The sequence below is a fragment of the Aythya marila genome (assembly GCF_965140915.1).
Source record: "Aythya marila genome assembly, chromosome: 11".
NCBI lineage: Eukaryota > Metazoa > Chordata > Aves > Anseriformes > Anatidae > Aythya > Aythya marila.
The window spans coordinates 19,573,425-19,596,495 of NC_139052.1; the positions used below are offsets into that span (position 1 = coordinate 19,573,425).

At 37.7% G+C, this 23,071-nt stretch overlaps 1 protein-coding gene across 3 annotated transcripts in view; it reads right to left on the minus strand.

The window, feature by feature from the left end:
- MEGF11 (multiple EGF like domains 11) overlaps window positions 1–23,071 on the minus strand; it is a 199,476-nt gene that overhangs the window by 168,729 nt on the left and 7,676 nt on the right. For all 3 annotated transcript variants that reach the window (XM_082769562.1, XM_082769563.1, XM_082769561.1), the window contains 3 exons: window positions 21,778–21,879; window positions 21,157–21,257; window positions 2,824–2,916 (listed from right to left, as the gene is read on the minus strand). In XM_082769562.1, coding sequence (XP_082625688.1) covers window positions 2,824–2,916; window positions 21,157–21,257; window positions 21,778–21,879 — 296 coding nt within the window. The remainder of the gene's footprint in view (window positions 1–2,823; window positions 2,917–21,156; window positions 21,258–21,777; window positions 21,880–23,071) is intronic.

The following is a 23,071-nucleotide window of genomic DNA, read 5'->3' on the forward strand; positions in this document are numbered from 1 at the left end:
TTTGAACCTTGTATTGGATCTCTGGTTATATTTGAATTTCACCCATCAAACCAAATGAAAGTTATATATAACTTGTAGAAAGTTATAATAGCTGCTCTGCAGAGTGTTGAAATACCTCCTCAAGAAGAGTGAGAGTCCCCAGATCTTTTCCAAGTAAACAGCAGATGACCCCCAGTGTCAAGTAGGCTCCATTTCTTACCGTTGTTTTCAGGAGAGATCTTTCAGAAAACAATTACCTCTCCCTTGAGGTTTTTGAAATTTAAAGGGAGAGTTTTGGCAAGCAATCCCTTTCCCAGCAGAACAGTTCCAAATAGCCAACAATAAAAGTAATACGCCTATGACTTTATAAAATCAGTTCGACTGAGGTCCATATAGCAAAGTTCTTCAGCCCCACGGGGAGCTGGTGTGTTGCATAGAGCCAACAGCTCTGGCTTATCTGGAGCACAGCTTCACAGGAACAGCCATTCAGAAGCATCTAACGAATCATACTTATTTGTCACTGCAAACATGTGTCCTTCATAGTAGCTGTCTAATATTCATGGAGTAAAAAGAAAGTAGGCACAGGTAATACAATAGTTTAGTAAAAACGAATACTGTTTTCCACATTATTAATGGATAACAGTAAGGCATGACTCAAGGTGTGAATCATCACTGGATCTGAAAATCCTGGTGAGCCTGTTAGGCAAAGATCTCCAGCTTCTCTTTTGGAAATCCTCAGAATAACAACTGTACTCTATTCAGCTGATAACTGTTCTATACCTTTTAATTCAAACAAAGTTTCCTAACAATAAAGAGGCCAGTCATCCAAACTTTTAGTATCAAGCATAAAGGTGAGTTACTCTCTCAGCTGCAGTAAAAACTAACTCGGAGGCCATTCACACTTATAAGCATTACGCCTGACAGTGGTAAGTGCTTGTCAGATCAGACCTTAGGACAAGAATGCATGTTGCCCAGCATATAACAAATGGAATGAAAGACAATGGGCACTATAGTCCAGTGCACACACTAATTATATTAATAAAATTAAAGCTTAAATTTTGAGGCTAATCCTGGGCTATCATTTATAAAAGTTAACAGGGCATATTTAATTTAGGAATTGGCTAACGCTTCTCTTTCCACCGCTGAAACCTCATAAATGAAATATACTGGATTGCTGCCCAGTGCGGAAATAAAAGTTATGAATAATGTTTCTACCTCAATCATTGTCAGTGTTTTAATATTCCTAATTACTTTAAAAAACTAAATATTCAATATAGGAAAACCCTTCTTTTTCTTTTTATCTTCACTTGCAAGATTAGTGCAGTTTAGTAAGAGTCACTGGGTACTTTTAGTTCACTAGGCCCATCTGTGTTTTGACATCTTGTCCTTTCCTCTTCATGATTACAAAGAATGGAATACTTGCTACTCTCTGTGTGGATGCATGCATAAATGCGTATGTGTGTATGCCCATGTTATCACGAGGTTTTTATTATTTTCTCATTTTTGAACTTCTCCAAGCACACATGCATTGTATAAATACTCACTGGCTGGCAGGTTGAATCTATTCCCCAAAATAACCAAAGGATTAAATGATTATCTGAGATTCTAGACTATTTTACAACTGAAAGTACTATTTTTCCTGGAAAAAAAAAAAAAAGTTCTAGATAGCTATTCAGCATGTTATGCTGCGCACTGTTTTCCCTTGTCTACACATGAGGTAGTCCCAAAAGTTTGCTTCCAACTCCAAAGGATGGCCCTCCTTCCTACCCCAATTGCCTTTTCTGCTCTGAGTTGGGAGATACCAGCAAAGCTGCAGACAGAACATGAGTAACCACAGAAAAGTCTGTCCCATTGATTTTAGCCTCTGTGTTCACCCTAGTCAAATTTAACTCCTACTCTCTTCTGATGTTGCCCTTTATAGATCCTTTTTCTGTTATCTTTCTGCCTGATAATAATGCCTTGTTTTTAAGATCCCAATCAATGTGGGAGAAAGAGAGGAACTAAAAGCAAAACAAAACAGTCGTTCAGTAGATTATTCACAGGATCTTTCTATATGCGGCTTTATTTACTCACCTGTTGCCCAAATAGACTTCGTTTAACAAGCTTATTTATCTTATGTCAATAATGGACTGGGCCTTTATTCCATACACCCTTTGATATTTATACCGCAAAGAACACTTGCTGTTTCACTCTAGCATGAACTAATCACATCAACTTATCTTTACCAATTAAGAGACTTTGACATATACAGCTTCTCTAGGTGAAGGAATTGAAAGCTTCAAGTGTGAATTTATTTCCTAGTAAAAGGTGCAGAACTCCCACCTCTACGATTTTCCCAACTTCTGCAGTATTGATAATTCAGGATGCAGGTTTCAAGTCAGAAGGAAGAACTGAGCTGTATGAAGAGTCAATGGTAAAACTCTCACTGGCTTCAAGAGGACAAGTATTGTACCTAGAAAGTGTACTTTCCAGGTACTCCAAGTACTCCATATAGTACTTAATGAAGAATGTGATATAGTAAAGATGAAGAAAAGATGACATAGTAAAGAAGAGAGAAAATTTTCATAATGGAGCTCTAATATCTACACTGGTATTCCAGTAACAGGACAGAAAGAATTAAGAGCATCCTTCACTGCTTTTAACATTTCTTATAAGAACAAGCAAAAGAGGGAAAGTCACTATTGTAGCATAGGGTAATATCACAATTGAATTAACTGCAAAATAACAAATGGACAAATCTGATTTTCCATTTCAAGCATCCAAGTTCTAAGGACATTCCATGTTTCAGAACTTTTTTTTAATAGCAGCATATATCTTTACTTCATTTTTGTAATCTTTACTCACCACTGGAGCAATCAGTACCTCCCCATCCTGGTTCACAATGACAAGTGTCAGGAGAAACGCATCTTCCATGTACACACTCCTCTGTGCAGAGTGCTGTTAAGAAGAAACGAGACACAGCATTGTAAATATATTAAGCAGTTGGTAAACATATGCTAAACTATGCTTTACAGAGCAATATTTTGTTTAAAATATTAAACAAAGAAAACAAACAAAAAATAATTACTTGCAAGATTTAATTAATACTAGGTGACCAAAATAAAATATAGGTCTCTTGACAGCGATAAACTTACTTGTCAGTTCAGCTCTTTGTAATGAAAAACTTTAACACCAGAAATTACTTTGGTTAGCAGTTTTGCTTCATAATAAAATTTTTAACAAACTGACACTTATGATTATTATAATTACAGAATACTAGCTTCTTCTATTGCATTCAAGTTGCTGCTATTCATAGAAGAAAATGGAGCTCCAAAGAACCAAAACAAATTTGGAAAAATTAGCTCAAGGAAAAGAAATAATTTTACTCCATGATGCAGTTGCTGTAAGTGCAGGCTTGTCTTTTCAGGGTTATCAAGTTTTTCGTAACTGAAGTGTTCTACATCTTATTTGTCTACTGTTGCGTTATTGAAAGTTCAACATCCTCAAACTATGAAAAACTGGCTGGTTTTACCAACTGACTTGCCAGTTATCTAGAAATATACATGGGAGAATCTCCTTTTCTTTTTCTTGTGTAGGAATGGCTCGTGGTGTTAAGACATTTTTTCTCCTGTGCTGCTGTGGTGTCTGACTTGCTTTCCAGCGTATGCTCATCTCACAAAAACAAACTTGGACGATACTGAGTAGCTACTTATGGACTGAACCTTACTGCTTACTACCTTATTTCCATTTTACCACTTAGGACATTGCCAAAAACTCAGTGTGAAAGTGATTCACACTGGATCATTAGTTTGAAACGTGTAATTTTCAGCTAGACTAACATGTATGACTTCTTAATGAATATTATGTAGCAGCAATGAGATCACTATATTGAAAAGGCTCTGATGTTTTTATATTCTGTGTTTTTATATTACATGGGAGATGTGGGTATTGTGCTTGCTTAACTAAGAACTGGCTGGAATTGAACTACGAAAGACTTCAATCCAAAATAAAGATTAATGCATTCCTGTCCAAAACAAGGCCAGCTAGGGTGATCTGGGATGTATCTTTGTGTTGCTAACCTGAAAACCAGGCTGAACTACCCGATTTATTTTAAATCATTCAGTGAACCTTCTTCAAGTTCCACTGGGCCTGTATATGAAACACTCGTTTCGTTCGCAGGTACCCCATGGGCCACATGTTTTCCACTGATGTCTTGATCATTTAAACAATTCCTGCTGTATTTGACATCCTGTTCAGACTACAAGATTGGATCATATCCTGAATCTACACTCAACCCGGCACCAAAACCAACAGAAACATTTTGCTGTCTATGTCTATTTGGACCTTGGAGACCAAACCCTGCAACATATTTACAATATATCTAAATCCAGCTTTAAAGCACAGATGATCTTTATCCATCAAATCAATGTGACCATCAATTAGAACGTTGCCTCGTTATAACAGCTGCAAAATCTTTTTAGATTAGTCATTTCTTTTCGAGGTTCGCTACATGTCAAAACTGAAATTTATTCTTATTTCATATTTTGTGTTTAGAAAGTATTAGGGGACATGAAATATTGATAGCTAATTCTCTAGTCACTAAATGTCCTTATCTTTTGTACATTTATTTTACTTGAGTTTGGGTTTCTAAAGACAGTGAGGCATCCTAGTCCACAGATGTATGATGAAATTCAAGACAACACATTAGAAAAATAGGATTTTTCCATTAAAAAAGACATGCCTTCATGCAGTCATTTAAAAACGGCTGGTTATCTATAAGGAGCAGTTCACATAGATAACAGCCACAAACTTATGCCTTGCTATTAAAAGTACAGTGTGCTAAAAGGTAAATAATATGTTGGGATACAGCTCCTTTGAAAACTGCTCCATTCAGCTTCTTCGGAGAATATGAGTCATACTGATGTTACTCTTAAAACTTTAGTTTTACTAGAGTTAAGAAAATTGAAACTGAGATTTTTCTGTTTCCTGTATGGGCATTTAAAATAATAAGTAATTCTTACAGGTAAAATCTGCAACATTTTTATCCTTTTAACTTGGCCAGGCTCTCAGGCCAAGAGGTAATTTGAGAGCAAGAAGCTTGACAAGGAATATTACTGTTCTCTTCCAAATAACAAAACTCCTACTCATTACTGGTCTAAATTTAATTGATTAAACCACACAAACATATCACACCTTAACTAAGTTAAAATAAATATGAAATAATAATGATTAATTAAGATAATAAACTTTACTTAATTACTTGTCTATAGACAGAAATACTGACTTCAATAGTGCTCTAGTCCCTTGTGAAGAGTGTTATGTGAGACTTGTAAGCAAGGCTCAAGATACTATTCCTCATTCTAAGGCAGTCAGTGGTACATGAAATACACATTTTTTTTGCATTTTTCTTTTTTAGGCACTTTGAAGTCCTTTGTAGTTGATGATTACAACGTTTAAAGAGCAATAAAAAAGTCAAGAAACGTAAAGACAATCCACGAAGCAGTGGGTGTTCTCATCTCCGACTGATGCAAACCACTATGAGCTCACTAGAACGTGGTCATTTAAACTGTGAAATTACAGAGGACTAATCCCATACGTGGGGGTCTCAGAAATCCACCTTTTTAAAAAAGTGAAGCTTTGATATAAGCCAGTTTATTTGAGGAGACAAATAATCAGACTTGCACTGCCTGATTCAAATCAGGCCTATAAAGTCTACATAAAGACCACATTTGGGTACTACTCAGAAGTTTTACCATGGCAAATAAAATTTCAAATTTCCTATATAAAAGGGAAGTCTTGTCTTGCTCTAATCTTTAGAGTTTAAATTAATTTTTCATTCTATTAACATTCAACATAATAGGATACAATGGTCCCCAAGGCATTCTTCATAATATACTTTGTACAGTGGTTTGCAAATGATCTTACTAGTTAATGGAACTATAAAAATTACTTGCACATAAAGGTCAAGAAAAATAAAGATAAGTATATACTTTCTGGCACTACCCTGTTCAACACAAAGCTAAAGGCCACTGGAGTAAAGAAAACTTGTACTAATGCAAGGAATATAATTCCTCCCCATATGAAAGCCCAAGCAGTTAAACTTTTGGAATTCCAGACTTTTTATGCCTGCATTTTCCCTTGACCGATTCTCTTAAACGATCCAGTACCTCATTGATCAGTTTATTATTAGCATTCTTGGCATGAGTTTAAGATCAGTTTGTAGTTTGATTCAGCCTGGTAATAAAATGACCTACATCAAAGCCCTGCCAAAATGCCATCTTTGTAGCAATGTGTTTAGCATGAGTTATTTGACCATATTCAAGGTCACACAGCAACTGCTCCTTATCATGGAATGAAGTCAACAAAAGGCTTCTACAACAATTCATTTGATGCTTATCATTTACTTTATAATTATAAACAGTGCAGGGTGGTGTTTTTTTGTTGTTTTTTTTTTTAACACATAAGGTCAATACTCAGGGAAATAGACATAAAGTTTATGCTCTTTCAAACCTGAAAGGACCACACAGATTCCCCTAACACCGGCACTTATTTTTTAATTGTTGTCCTGAATTTGGACTCAAGTATATTAAATGTCTTGTCTGCGTCTCCCATCTACAAAAGTAGTACACTGCTGAGTGGATCCAGACAAGCAAAATATCTTCAAAACGAAGATCAGTGTAACTCCAAAGGCTAAGGGAACCCATGGTAGAAAGCAGAAAACAGGCTTCACGAAGTGCACTTGTAGCAGCTGGTGTTGCCAGAGGGACATGCTGGAGCACTCTGTACGAGCTCGCGTTTCCTGAGCTCTGCGGGCTTTCTGCCCAGGGAGCGTAGTCCAGCCAGGAGGTAACGGAAAGCATAAATAACTGTTGCTACATTTTAATAATGGAAAACATTGCTAAATGAAGATACAGATGCTGCTACATGAGAGCACAGACAGAGAGAAATTCAGGCTCTTTCCTAGAACTACACAGAATGAGCTGTTTTATTGGGTATGCACACATGGCAGAAGGACATTGCTCCATGACTGCAAGTTCTTCAAAACATCTTTATTTTCCCTACCTCATACAGTTTCTGCCAGTGTTCCTTCCCTACAAACAGATCTCACCCAAACTCTGACCGTTTTCCTTTGTTTGCTGTGAATCAAAGGTAGAGCTGCATTTTTTCTATATGTTGCCTGTATTTAACTTCAGGTCATCCAGCCAGTTTGCCTCATGCTGGACAGTCATTGGACCCCAGAAAGAAGAAATTTAACGGAAGATGTGATGTTTTCCTTTGCTATTTAATATGTGTCCCTGGAACGATTTGGGCCATTTTACTACATTCTTCCAGTCCCTAGTGCCACTTTTAGGGGAAAGAATAATTTTGTCAGGTGAAATAGCAGTTATCTCATGGCCAGTGGTTTCAGATAATGCAGAGAGGTCAAAGAAGATGAAAAAGGATGCTTGCCCCTTATCCATTATGAATCTATTCACTCTAGGCCACTCTGGTGTTTTCATTTTAATGTACTGGCCTGAATCCAGGTTGTGCTGAGTCTAGGATATTAGCTTCATTAGATAAGCCCGTAGTCAGCTTTTGGCTAGATTCTCTTCGAATGTGCTCAGAAAAGTGAGGTTTGATAGCAGAAGAAAGATGACTACAGCTAATGCATCTGGGTAGGTTCCCCTTATTCTTAGATTATTGCTTATTTGTGGAATGGAAGATTCCCTCTTTAAATCACTGACTTTCTATCACGAATCATGCTGATTAGATGGCTTCCTGGATAATTTTTTCAATGAAGTGGGATAATAGTTCTTCATATTGCTTAATGTCTATTTCTGTGGTCATCACTCAGGATTCATCCGCTAATTTATCACCTTGGATAGCACTTTAATGCAGGGGTTAGCAACCTTAATAGATGGAGATATGGAAAGATCTCAAGCCTGCTTAGGCTTTGAAGAATTTATTGTTTCAGTGTATAGCAACTCTTATTTTTCATCTCCCTCTTGCTACCCAATGAAAGCACTAATAAAAAAAAATACAAAACCAAGGAGATCAATGTAAGCAAAAGAAAGATGGGACTGATGTAGATCATACAACAGCAAAGGGTCACAAGATGAACTCCGTTTCCAGTAAGTGCAATGCTATTGCATTTTTTGGCAAATTTGGAATTAGAAACTATGCATCTATGCAATCTGAACAGAATCAATGGTCTTTCTTATCTGGAACATGGGGAGTCTCTGACCACCGCCTCAGTGATATATCGATCTGTTCAAGATAGTAGCTAGGATGTGTTATCCTCAATCCTGACACTCTGCCAAAGCTTAGGGAGTACATTGTGCCAGAGATGACTTGTGAATGGCTAAAGTAAAAGAATTGAGGACATACATTTTGAGGATTTTGTCTTCTCCCAGGGAGCAGAATCTGACATATGTCACTGTCACTGTTGACAAAATATCAGGAAATCCCTATATGAATCTGCTAAGAGGTGAAGATCTGTTAATAAGCATAAAACCTATGTTAGTGTCAGACCAGATTTTCTGTTACTGGACAAATGGCAATTTAGGACTCCAATGACTAACAAGAAGGTGAACACAGGGACTCCATTCTTGTTGTGGCTGAGTGTTTCAGGCAGATGACAAGGGTCCTGACGTGATTGCAGCCTGACCACAGTGGTTCAGACTCTCAGGATTGCTCACTGTTTACTGGAGCATCTGGCCCTGATGAGAACCTAGTTTAGTCCACGTTGCAAACTACTGCCTGCTGTAGGCTTTACCCTAGGGAGTCATTAGGGAAGTAAACTGTGCTTGGAGAAGGCCAAGGCGGAGACAAGACTGCCACTATTTCCAAGTGCCCTGAGAAAAGCTAGCCTGGTGGACCACTTTAAGGAATTGCAGTCTGGTTGGGTCCAAAAAACAGTGGAGCTGGAGCAGAACATCCCCGAGAAAGGAGTAGCATAGCATCAGTGACCATAAAATAGTGCCAGTGCCAGTAATAGAGAAGGTTAGAGTCCCACAAAGGGAGAGGTCAGTGACAGTCACACATTTAACAGACTCTTTGTGTCATTTTGATGCCCCGTTGGCTTCGTCCGCTCTGGTAGAGAGAGGGAATGGGAGATGGCACTTACCATTTAATAATGACTGAATGAGAGCTGAAAAGCTGCCTCCTAATAGCAGCAAATGTCAGAAGAGCAGAACTGGGGTCAGTTAGCTGAACTACCTCGTATCTTTGGCTGTGTGAATAACAGAAGAGCTTTGCAGTACTCCCAAGGACAAAAGGGGAGTTGTGGGAAGGCACTGCAGGCCTCTGAGCTTTGAAGTGCTCCTGCCCTGCAAAACAGACATGTTAGAGGTTGGGGAAAAGCTACACTAGTCTGTAGGTCTATAGGCAAAATCACAGCCAAGCTCTGGAAAAAAAGGAATATGTGAAAGGCACAGAGGAGTTAAGTTTAAGAACCTAGCCAAAATCCACAATGAAGACAAAACACCTGTCTAATGCCTGATTTAAACTGGCACATGGCTAATGTCAAATACAAAGGCAAGATCTCGAACCAAGGTCAGAGATGACAGTCCACACAGGGATGTCTGTGGGGACATGGGGATTGTCAGGATGTATGAGCATCTGGGCTTGGTCTGTGGGGTGAAGAGGGGAATTCTGCCTCCAGGTTAAATCATTACCACTCTAAATCATACTCCCAAACTGCCCACCATGTCTAGGGCTGTCTTTCTCACTGCTATCACAGAAAATGAATCCATAGAGGACTCCTCACTCCTTGGAGATCAGTTAAATATTGATAATTGTTGATCATTTCAGGCCTGAGACTGATTTTATGCATTTTCTGCCACTGTTTCAACTAGAAACAGTCATTGCTTTCTACCACGTTGATAGGAAAGACTGACACTGAGATCAATTCTTCTAATCAATGTTCTAATACAACATTATTCTGTAGTATAATTTTCAGCATTTTACTTTTTCTGGTAAACGATTTCCCATTGCCTCACTGCAGGGCTCAAAACAATCGTTATAACTAGCTTAAACTGTTAACGAGGTTAAGAGACATCCTGAATCAGCACAGCAGAAACTACAACCCAGGAAAGCGTTTCTCCTCCTGTGCCCTCTGTCTACTTCTTCAATTTTGGTAAATTGACCAACTCTTTCCAGCAATTTGTACAAAATACATTTTCAGTAGTTAATTTTCTACTGGATCTTGATTCATCCAACCAGCAAACTTAATGAGAATTTGTGCTTTATATTGTGTAGATTGTGCTTTATATTGCACCTTTAGTTAGAATACTACTTTTTCCAAGTGATGTAGAAACATTAACATCTAATTTTACGCATTTTCTTTCATTCTCTGTGTATATGATCTAGCAGACCTCACTCCATCAAAACCTAATGCCATCAAAAAGTATTTGGCAGCAGCAGGTCCTAATTTTTTTGAGGACAGAAGAGGGAAGAAGCAATTCTCCTGTGTTAAATCCAGTGGAAGAATTCATGAATCATTCTGCTCCTTGACCCTAGGGAATTTATTTATTTTATTAATGTATTTATGTAGCCAGAGAAAATGACATTTTTGACAGGCTGGGGAATAAGGGAGAAGCTTGTACCTAACTAAGATCCCTGGTCGTAGAAAAAAAGAAAGCATAACCTGACCTACCAAACTTCGGCTTGTAGATCCTAGTACAACAACCAAGCCATCTTGCCTTGTTCTCTGGATCCCACCTTAAAATTATGTCACTTGTATATTGCGCAACAGATTAATCACTCAGGGTGTTAAGTGAATTTGTGTATAAACTCCATCACATTCCAGTTCCAGTTTATTTTTGGATCTGGTAGCATTCCACCTGTCCGTAGTTCTCTGAGTACTGACTTGCCCTGAATTGTGGGTCTTATGCCAAGAAAATTCTATTTTCTGTGAGTAAATGACACAGCTCCCACCGCTGATTGATTTTCATAGGCTGAGAATATGCGCTGTGTGTAAGACTGAGGATGGGTGCATCAAAAATGTTTTTTCCTAATAAATCAAAAATAGGTAGATCAAGATGTCTGGACTGCATGATACTTCTGGCTATCTTTGCTGAGCAATGCAACACCTAATCAAACTAAATCACAACGATTTCCCTAGACGACTTTTAGTTTGCAGCACACTGAATAAACCATTGATTTTTCAAACAAAATCTTTTTTCCCTCTTTTTCCAAATTTCATCAAGGCAATACAACAAAAATCCTTTCATTTTTGTCTCACCAAAATAGGATGAATATGGACAATTTTCCAAAGGCAAACCTGTCATTGATGCTAGGCTATTTTATGGCATGGGCCCTGGAGGGCCAACACATTTCAGATTTCATTTGAGATCAAGCCACACTCTGCAAATGAAGGTCATCCTGGTGAAATCAAGAATAGAAGTATAGTCTGTTTGAAGATCATGTTAATGTATGAGCAACACTAACATTACTGGGGATAGAACATTTAAATGCACACACTTTTCATTTTTCTCACATTTCAAGGGGAACCATAGTAATGTGTTTCATAGCAACTTATTGAAAGAACTGCCAAAAGACCCCAGGAAACAAATTGTTGTATAATTATGGGGGGTGATTCTTGTTTCAAGCCACTAGTTCAAACTTTCTACATTAATTCCAGATTGCAGGAAGTCATCTGACTGAGATTCAAATCCAACTTCTTAGTAATGCCTAATTGTCTAGAGAAACTTCCTACTAATGAGACATGGTAAAATAAACTCCCCAATTTTTGTGATTCACACTGCTGCCTGAAAATAGAAGATGGGTGTCAAAAATAAAAACTTTTACACTCACTATCAGAAACTATTGAACCTCTTTCAAGCTGCCTACCCTTAACTATACATAGTAAAGCTATGTAGTATTTGCATAAACAATACCATTGCACAATATTTGGGGGAAAATAATAATTGTGGACAATCTTAATAATGCTTTAAAATGCAATTCTATTTAAACTATAGATTTCCCAAAACATGACATCTGACAATGTAAATGGAGGGATATCAGATCCTGTGGTATGAATCAGTGCTTTTGCTTCAGCAGAGCTTGCATATATTGTACAACTTTGCTGTAACTCAAAACATACTTTTGTTGCTTGCTATAATGAGTATCAGGTTTAATTTCTTCACAAGTATGCTTACAATGTGTTTCATACATTTTTCCTATTTCTTAAGTTGCAAAAATCTCTTTCATCCATTTACATACTCAAGTTTTCAGCTTTTTCAAGTAAGACTACCTCTTAGTGTTTCTACACATACATTTCTGGGCATTACAGTAATACAAGCAAATCACAGTATTCAGAAAGGACAAATCTTGATAAAAAGAAGGCGGCTTTGGGATTAAATAGATTGAAAATGACTCGACTTACTGCATCAGAGAGTGAGTTTTGCAAAAGTGAATACATATGTTAGAAATACTGAGCTTAAGATAAATTATTTGAAAATGTTTTGTGATCATATATGCAGTGGACTGCAGTTTCACAAAAAAAAAATTCCCTGGGGAACCTTAAAAAAAAACATTTATTGAAATGAAAAGCATGTGGAACAATACATAACGTGTGGTGCTAAATCTTCTAACAGAAAGAAAAAGATTGTGTACATAAACATTAAAAGAATATCTGGTTCTAGAGGAAGTAGCCATGGCTGGATTTTGGTTAGAAGAGCTCTGTCTCTGATTAGCCTTTCTGAAGCCTGATTAATACTCTTATACTGTACTAGATTATGAAGTGTTAACAGATGCTTTCCAACCTATCAGCCAACATAATATTCTTCTTTCACTGAGAACTACCAGGGAACCAAAAATGAACACTGATTTGCCAACTGACTCTACTGGAAATGAAAACCCACCATCTATGGGTACTTCAGGCACCTTCAGCTCCCCACCAGCCTTTTTGCCTTATCACACCTTTTTTTTTTTTTCCCCCATGCAGAATTCATGCCGTTTTGCTTCACTATCACCCACTTCACTAAAATAACTCGTACAAATGTCTTAGGAAGGAGTTTTGCTACACAAAGCCAAAGAAAAAATTAGTCCATCTATACTAAAGCACAACTCAGTCTGCAGATCAGTTGTTACTTCAGCAGCAGCAGCTGACATTTATTATCGTTGAGGTGTTAACACTACTTGGAAGTGGTGTATATCCACACTTCTAAGCCAAGTTGATGGAAACTGTAGTATTCAACACCTTTGAAAAGCAGACTCTTGACGCAAAAGTATGACTTTAATAGGAAGAAGTTACTTACCTTTTTCCTAACATCCCACATCTGCACAATTTTACATCTTAACATCTTTTACACTTCAGCTCTAAATGATTTACACTGCAGAGTTGTAAGCTTTTTATTTACCATGTGATTACTTCCTACAAATTATGAAGGCTTGCTTCACAACAGCATACTATCTGTTTGCATTAAGCTACAAGTAGCTGCCCTATTGTTATAGGCTTTCAAATATCCATAAGAAATGGATGCAGCTGCAAAACTGATGGGAAATCCACGGAATAATATGTTTACCCTACCACAAGATGTGGAATAAACACCACAAAAGACAAAGCTGATTAGGAATGTGGAGAGCTACAACCTCCTTAATCACCCACCCAGTAAAACCATTCCCGGCATTTAAGAAACCAGCACCAATAAATACAACCAGCTTACTGTGGTGTTCCATATGGAGGGCTCATGTAGTATTCCTAGTGTGAATGTCACTGGTATTTTTAAGAGGGGCTGCTAAAAGGAAATAGTAACTACAGACACATTCCAAAAGTTTCCATGAGAGAAATGCACACCTTCTGTACAGGAAGGTGCTGAAGCAGGACACTTAGGCCTAACATGCAGCTCCTGGGCCAAATTCAATCTGTCAAGCGTTTGCAGCCAGTCTCATTTCTGTGACAGCAGAGACGGGGAATAGCTGAACTATAAGAAATGCACCCAGGTAGCCAAACACCTCCTCCTGCCTGCACAGGTTGACATATTTAGGGCATCTATAGCTGCTGCTATAAATGGCTGAGAGAACAGAGGGTGGCAGGAGCAAGTCCCGCAAACCCTCAGCCAGCCCGGACAACTGCCAGCACTGGCTCAGCCTCCCCGAGGTTCTGGAGTTAGTGAGTAATTTTTGAAAAGAGTGGTTCATGCCAGCTTTCAAAGTAGTCCCCTATTAAAACCATTCAAATTCTGGTAGCCCTTTTTTTTCATTAGGCAGGAAGACAGTGCTTGGGCAGGTTCCTACCTCTGACTGACAGCTTCCCAGCTACTGTGTGACAAAGACTCCGGGACTGGTCAGGGGAGGGTTACAGCCAGAGGAAAATACAGTAGAAAAAAGAGGGAAAAAAGTGCTATCTTAGATCTTATAAGTACCCAGAATCTCTTTCTAAAAGCCATCTTGATTTAGGTAACATTTTTCCTCTCCCTCTTTCTCCCCCTCCTTTTCTACTAGGCTTTAAAACTTCTTCAGAGCATAAGGGAAATATATCTGGTAAATGGGAGAAGGATGTAAAGGAGTGGTCAAGAAAACAACTTCAATTTTAAACATGTGTTTCGTTCCACGCATCTGTCTTCTTTCTGACCCTATTGATTTCAATAAGTTAACCCAGCTCACCACAAGTCCGGACTACTAATCAGCTTCTAACTCTTTTGGAGGGAAAAATCTTGTGGAGTTCTGCACCTTCATAATACGCCAAGCAGAAAACGTGCTGTGTGTGTGTATGCTGAATAACAACCCGTTGGTGTATGGGATGGACAGAATCTTGGTTTTGTAAGTTTATGCAAGAGAATGGATGCTACCAACAGGGGAAGGGCTGAGCTACTGTGGGTTAGCACCAATGCCCTCTGCTCCAACCTAGATCAGTGCAAAGTGACCTTAACTGCACAAAAGCAGGAGGAAGTGGAAGGAAACAGAATGTTAAAGAATACGTCAAAATGAGGATGAAGTAACCAAAGATGACCACTTACACATGGTGATCTGTGCTGATTTGCAGTAGCTGGGGACCAACCTGCCTTTGTTAAGAATGGGCAGATTAAAGGATATTTAATAGCTATTTCTTTGCATTCAACAATGAATTCGTATCTGTGCTTCTTATACTTTTTTTTCCTGTTCCAGTCAAAGCTTCCAGGCATCTAGACCATTAGCATGACTACCAGTGAGTACCCCTGGATCCAGTGCCTCCTTCTGTGTCTACTTTCCCCACATCCCTTTATACTGATCAAACTGAGATTGCCCAGAGCAGCCAGAAAAGCTTTTCTACTGCTACTCAAGCAACAGCCTAGATCTTTTTCTAACTATAATGCCTGCATAATTTTTCCTCTGATATTTATTAAGCCCCTTGAGACATTATATAGCTTCAGCGTACCTTCCTTTCTGCCTTTATGCTGTTCTCATTCCCCTGCATGAGCATTTTGCTTCTCCTGCCTCTACTGCATTTCTTTCAGAAGTCCTGCCCTTATTTCATTAGTACTCCCCACCAGCACCTTTGCAAATCCATCAGCATCCAGAAGCTGACTGCAAATATAAAATGATGGATGGGAGATGAGAATTGATTTTTTCACCTTTCCATCAAAGCGGTCTCCCCATTATCTTCAGGCTGAATAGTAACCCAGTATGTCTATGCCACCAGATGGACTGACCCACTAATATGGCCAGTCTCTCTCTTCCTGCTCACCTGCCTCCCAAGAAGCTCAGAATGAATACACAAAGCCATGACCTGCTCCACTGTGTTCTGCACAATGGTAAATTAGGCAGTGTTGTATGGCCCCTGCAGCATGGTGGCAGTTGCTGAGTGCAGTCAGTTCTGCTGCATGCTCCTGCTGTCATTTTTTTAACCAACCCACCTCTTGTTCAATAGAAAATAGGGACTTTTACCACTACACAGTGGTAAGACTGCTGATCCAGCTGCTACTACTACTACAACCTGAAGCTGAATTTCTTAATGCCTGGGCAAACTTCCCCTCAGTTGGGAACACAGGATCCAAATTATTTTCCCCATATTCTTCTCTGGAAAAAGACGTACGGAGTCATCTCAAATGCACATAACAGGAGGAATTTCGAAGTGTCTCCTACTGTCATTTCAATTCTATAATTAATAACACTATGCAGAATGGCCTTCCACACCTTTTCCTGCACTCAGACATCTGAAATCAGAAAGAGAAAAAGAGACTGTCCCCTGATACAAAGTATCTATGTACTGCTATATCATTTTCCCTTAATTTATGTTGCATTATTGATGTACAGAATGCCGTACTTGAATAATGTAACAGTAAGGCTCTTAAAGAAAGCACTAGCACTAGCTTTAATGTGTGTCTATAAAGATAAGAAAAATATATTTCCTAAGTCCAGCAGATTTCAAACAATAAATTTTCAAGTTACAGGAATGCTGGCCAAAGGAATTTAAAGTTGAGGTGAGAAAGAGGGGGGGAAGACAACACCACAACATTTCTTTCGAAATGTTAATGAGATACTGCCTTATAAAGTGAAAATAACCAACAAATCTGACATATGAACAAATATTATGAATATTCAGGAAAGTTTAAGATGCTGATTCAACATTTTCTAAGAGCGTACAACTTTTGCACTGATCACACAAGCCATTATTTTTCTTTTCATCCTAAGTACACTTCACTGCAGTATTGGTGTGTTGTTGCAACATATGCATTGAATTGCAAGCATTGTAATTCATCCAGATGGCAGGAAGCTTTGGAATTGTTACTTCTATGGTACAGATGTTTAACAATCCAGCCATATGGCTCCACTAAGGCAGCCTTTTCAGAGATTACAAAAACTACACTAGACATGCAACCTTGTAAATTTGATTGGAATGTTCACATTGCTATGATAGAAAGGCATACATTGTGCATTGCATACAGAATCTATGAAACATTAAAATTCTGTTTGTAAAAAAAAATAAAAAATTAAAATATTTAAAACTGAAAGGAATCAGGTCCCAAATTTGGAAAATTTCACTAAGTCAGCAATTAAAACACCACTCTTCATTTATTTTTGAAATTCATGAAAGGTGGCAGACAGGTTAAGCTAAAAAGGTGGAAAAATAACCACATGCAAATATAATAATGTCTCTAAACTGTGGTCTGAGTGAGCTACCACTGTAGGCGACAAATTGAGATTCTACCAGTGAGACCAGGAATTTCTCTATACAAAGATTTGTCAACGTCAAGGAGACCTAATGATGGTTGTGGCAATTGCAATGTGGAAAGCTGAATGTTGAGAAACAATCTGAGATCAATAACACCTTGGCCACAAAAGGAAAGAACCATGAAATGGACAATTTATAACTCGACTGAATTTTGTCAGCTTTGAATGGCAGGTAAATGACAGCAAATAAGATTGTTAAATCACTAATCTTGTCTTTATTAAATCCTGTCACATTGCATAGATTTATACATTAGAAAGAGAGTGTAACATCTGAGAGTGAAAAATAAAACCATTAAAGCCTAAAGTATCTCACCCAATGAAGAAAAGGTGAATTCCCAAATTTGTGTTTTATGGTTGCTGTTTTTCTGCCATAAAAACAGATATAAGTAGATGCTGCTTGGTCTCCCATCTTTTGTTCTGATTCTTGGGTCTCTTACCCTTTGTTATTTAAGAAAAAACTTCTCTTTTGTATAATCTGTAGTGCAAGAATAAGATTAAACTGGACAGATCGAAGAAAACACTGCCCTTTCAGACAAAAAGGTATCCATTTAGTACAGAGGGGATCTTTCCACCTGACATGTTCTTAAAGGGAAGTATTCAGTTATGATCTACTGAAAGAGCAAATTCATGGAAGAGCCATGCGATAATCCCGGGGTGTTCTTTTTGGTGGTTTTTGGTTTTGTTTTTGAGCAGGAAGGTATTCAGATACGGTATTACAGATACTAATCTAGGCAATATAATTTTAAAATATCCTTATGAAAACCTTGAAGGGTAGTTGAACCCTGTGGCTGTTTAAAAAAACCTTCTGCAGTTTATGCTATTGCTCTGCCAAAAGCTTACCTTAGCAAACAATGTATAGTAAATCACAGTTACTCTGATTTACTGTCCACTGTATGCTGTTTGTTTTCATGGACAGCTCAGTGAAAAGCTATGCCATGTATAAGCACATTCAGAGATGGAGAATCATTTTGCAAGATTACCAGAATGGTAGAAACCATTTCTAAAAACATCAATGGAAAAAAAAAATGCAGATATGCATTTAAAGCACTTTTCAGGTGGTATTTTTGAATACCATTACAACCCAAATATACTCCAAGCCCTTTATAGGCACAAAGAAGACAATTTCATACTGCAAAACTTTTTAGCCTAAGCAGTAGTGAACTGGCTACAAGTACAGCTTATCAGTCAAAAATTGAAATGATTTGATCTTGTGCCCAAATTCCACATGGCCTTGAATGCTTCCAGGGATGGGGCATCCACAGTTTCTCTGGGCAACCTCTTCCAGTGCCTCACCATCCTCAGTAAATAATTTCTTCCTTATATCTAATCTAAATTACATTAGACCTAATCCATTAAGAAAGTTCCAACAGGACAACAAAGAAAAACACATATATCTGGCATTCCTTTAAAAAAATTGTAAATGAGAAGGGAAAAGATCTAAACGGTAGCTGAAAGCCTTCATTCCTGATTTAAAATCCAAGAAAGAGTCATTAATAGAGATTTAAACCCAGCCTTCAATAGTCTAAACATGTCACTGTTAATTACAAAGCTGTTTAACTTCTGCAAGAAATAAGGGCTGCTATTAATGAAAGAAGAACCAATTAGCCTTTAATCTACACTCTGTTTTTTAATCAAACTTTCTTTTGATCATCAGACTCACTGCGGGATGTATTCTCTCCTCCCCATGTTGTAGTGGCTTCCATGATTGCTAATGGAATAGATTTTAAAGGGCTGGCTGAGTGAGGAGAACCTTCTCTGCAGGGCTGGAACTTCCTTTCCTTCACGTCAGTGAAGCTTAGTGGAAGAACACTCATCTCCCAGCCATGCTGCCCTACAACAGCACAAGCAACTAGGATGATTTTTACAGTGTCTCCCGACCTTTCTCTTGTACCAGCTGCTTTTAAAGGAGCAGGTGTTGACCACGGCCAGAGGAATGTGGGACAAGGGTACTAGATTGTCAGGAAAGAACAGAAAATATTGGTTTAAAGAAAAGAAAGAAATGGGAAAAGAAAACTAGAGAAAGAGGCAAAAGCAGAGAGGTGCCACAAGGAATGAAAATGGAATTCACTGCTGACTCCAAAGAATGATGAATAGGAGAATTTGCATGTTGGAGCAGGAACATATGGTGAAAGGAAAAACAAACAAACAAACGACTAATGGGACTAGGCCTTATGGAAGAAACAAAAGGGAAAAGGAAGGATCAGTTTAGCTAAATACTATTGCGCCCTCAAGTTCTTAGTTGCAGGGCCGGAGGTTTTTTGTTTTTGTAAGATGGCTTCCTGTGGTATTAAAGTAACAAGACCATGTATCTACTATATCAGCCATGACAGAGAACTTCTTTTTTTACATCATTTCCTTCTCAGCTACACTTGCTGCTCAGATCTCCCAGGAAGGGGGATAAACAGAAAATGTCCCTGAGGCATGAACTTTGCACATGTGACCATGCAGATAATGAAATTTAAGAACATGATTCTTGCAGATGTAAACAACAGATAATGTAAGCGTCACCTGCACTCTATCATACATGAAATTCTTGGTCTTAACAAAAACCTACTGTCTGTTCTGTATTAGTAAACCTTTCCTGCATGGTCAGGCAGCAACAGGAAGAGATATCGAGCATTAACACAGAAAAAAAGCACTCGAAAATAAATGCTAATAACCTATGAACCTTCTCAAAGAATCAGAAATTCTACAGAATTCTACTGTTGTTACAGTAGAAAATTATGACAATTAAAAATAATTATTATTATAATTAATAGATTGCAGAGGAAAGTGAAAATAAATATATTCTGTGACAGGCAGGATTTTGAGCTACAAGGTTAATGTTGATAATAACAAGTACCTGCAATAGCTGCTGAACCAACATTGGCACTTCCAAAATTTAAAGGCAAGAACGTTGCTGAAATCCTCCCTATGCTAAGACCATGGGTCCCTTTAAATATTTTTCAGGACTTGAGTCACAGCACTCTGCACTTCGAAAGATTAAATTATTCCTGTCTGTAAAATAAGGCTAATTCCAATGCCTTATCTCAAAGGACTGGTAATTTTACACAGTCCAAAGCCTCTTTGTAACTGATTGCCATAAAGGTCACTTACAATGAGATTAGGGCCCATTCATGTTTTTGATCTGCTCAGTATTACAGTATGAGTACAAGATAGGTACTCAGATGAAAACACCAACAAACTATGTCAAAATAGCTTTAAAGCAGTGTGTCAAGATGTTTAAAGTTAGCTGGATAATAGTATCATTTTCATATTTAAATTATTATATGGCATTCTAAATCTGTCTATAAAATTTGCATTCTGATGCTGATCAAAATCTCCTTGTGTTTTTCTTGCATCAAAATCTCATTCTAACAAGATTTAGACAAAAGATTCCTAGCAAATGCATATTGTTTCAGAAGACTTAGCAAGATGCAATATTGGAAACATGATATTAATGTAGAGGACATTTTTAATTAACAAAGCTCTTAGGTATTGCTGAAAGATCCATTTTCTTTTTTTGTCACCCTCATACTGATAAAGCACACTCCAAGCTTTTTGTTTGTTTATTCAGTGCAGTCAGAACATTGCTTTTCTGACATTTGTGAAGCTTTAAAAAGAACAGAATTATTCACAGGAAGCGTATGAAGCACCAGGAGTCTTAACTGCTCTTACCTGGAGCGAGAACTTTAAAAGTTAAGAGGCAGTAACTTTATGCCTCTTAAAATTATACAATAGTTCATTCCTGAAAGTCTTCTCAGTTCCTCCAGTCCTTTAAGGTTAGTGTATACTCAGAAAAAATACTCCCCAAAATAAGGTCTGATTCAAGAAAGTACTCATGAACTTTATTAACTCCATCCCCAGTAATTTTGGCAAAAATTTTACTATGGTGCTTGAGATGCATACAGTCGAAATGTCCTCTGTCTGCAGTTCTAACTGAAATCAGTTGGACCTGAAGGTTCTGAGCAGATCTGAAAATCCACCCTTATTATTACTATAGCAATACATCTTTAATTTATCTACATCTCCTCCAAAACTTCGCTTTTAATTGACATATCTGAATCAAAGCTATGTACATACGTATACAGTAGTCTCCGCTTTCGTAATATCCAGGGCAGCACTGAGATCTTCGCCGATACATAGTTCTTAGTCCTCTTCGATATGCTGTTTTATAACTTATTCTAAATTGCAAGACAGAAAGCCATTTGACAATATTGAAAATCAATGCCCACTGTTGGAATTATATTTGTGTTAAATTATACTAAGGATAGCATTCAATAATTATTTTAAAATGCATGAAAGCTTTTGATATTAAAAGACACAATAAAAAAAAGAATCAATACTTGTTTTGAAGCTTGAAATATAAGTTGTATTATAAACACAGTACTCATGACAGTCAATCACCACAGCCCTTCCTAGGACTGCTATGTTACAAAACAGCCCCAGTCTTAAAGCAAGAGCAAGGAGTTTCCTCAGGAATAAACAATTCATTTCTGCATATCAGCAAGGTCAGCTCAAATTTAATGCAAAAATCTCTCGACCTTAATGTTGTGGAATGCCAAAGACCCTCGTTATTGTACCAAACACATCTTTCTGTATATATCTTTGTTAGACTACCACAAAAGCTTGGATAACTAAGAAGTTATGTGAAGAGATGAAAAACCAAAATAAAATAAAAAAAATCCAGAGTTCAACTCTTACCTGTGTCTAGTACACTTGAACCAGTTCAGTATGTCGGTACATCTTGTATAATAGATCTGATCAAAAGGATGAGCATAAGATTCCTGTACTGTCACCGCATAGCTAGGAGCAAAGAAAGAAAGTGAAAGATGCAACATGAAAAGCTTCAGTTCCCTGTATATGCTACTCATCTAATTCCAGTATGAGAAATAATTAAATCAATGATCTTAGAAACTCTGGGCCTTGTCCAAAAACAAGAAAAGGGCTTCTTTAAACCACAGCTTTTCCTGAAAGTTTTGGAAATGCTTCTAACGTGGGCTCCGTAACTGAACTATTGGCTGAGTATACTCATGAACTATAGGCTGAGTAATAAACCACTCAGTTCTGGAAAAGAAACATGTTACTAAAATTCATGGTTGTTTTAGAAGATGAAAAGGGCATTTGGTTAAGTAGATAGTACAAATTTTAGAAGAGAGTTAAGCATCATGTCTTTAAAATGACTCAGTTGCCTTCCAGTCTAAGACTGTTAATTTTTGCTTGTATTCCACAACGCTAATAAGAGCTCATATTAACTAAGCACTGCTGTGTTTTGTCAGCATGATGGGATCTTCACACTTCATTTTTTGATGAAGAAGCATCATTACTTCAAATGTTGGGTGCACCAATCAAATTGGATAATTTGTAAAAGGCTCAAGAGTGTTTATTTTTGAACTGCACAAATTTAATCTGTTTAATTTGTAACAGAAACAAGCTCAGAACTAACTGAAAACTGTAACATCATGAGTTAGCAGGTATCTAGATTTGGAACCCTTTGAGATATGGTTAGAATGTAATTATCCATATTTGTACAAATTCATAGATATAAGCAAAAACTGGACAAAGTGATTATGAATTACAGACCTCCAACAATACTTACAATTCAGCAATCTCCTTCCCCAAAAACTGCTGATTTAGGCACCAGGTACTATTAATTACTATGACTGTATTTAGAGCGTCTGGGACTGGCACATGATTTGGGAACACAAATCTAATTGACTTGCTCATCTCAGTTATTTTAGAATATTGTATTGCTCTACAGTAACTGTGTGTGCACTGCTTAAGAGACTCGTAATCTCAGGTTCCTATCTGGAAACAAGCTCTACTTTATCGGATATACAATACCTTTAGAGAATCACACTGAAATCATTCAAGGCAGGGTCGAGACCCAGGAATTAGATCCTCCAAGTCATTCATTATATTGATTGTCTTAATCATCCAAGTGATTTCCTTCTCATCAATGGGCCTGTTGATGTGATTAAGCCCTGTGAGATTGTAC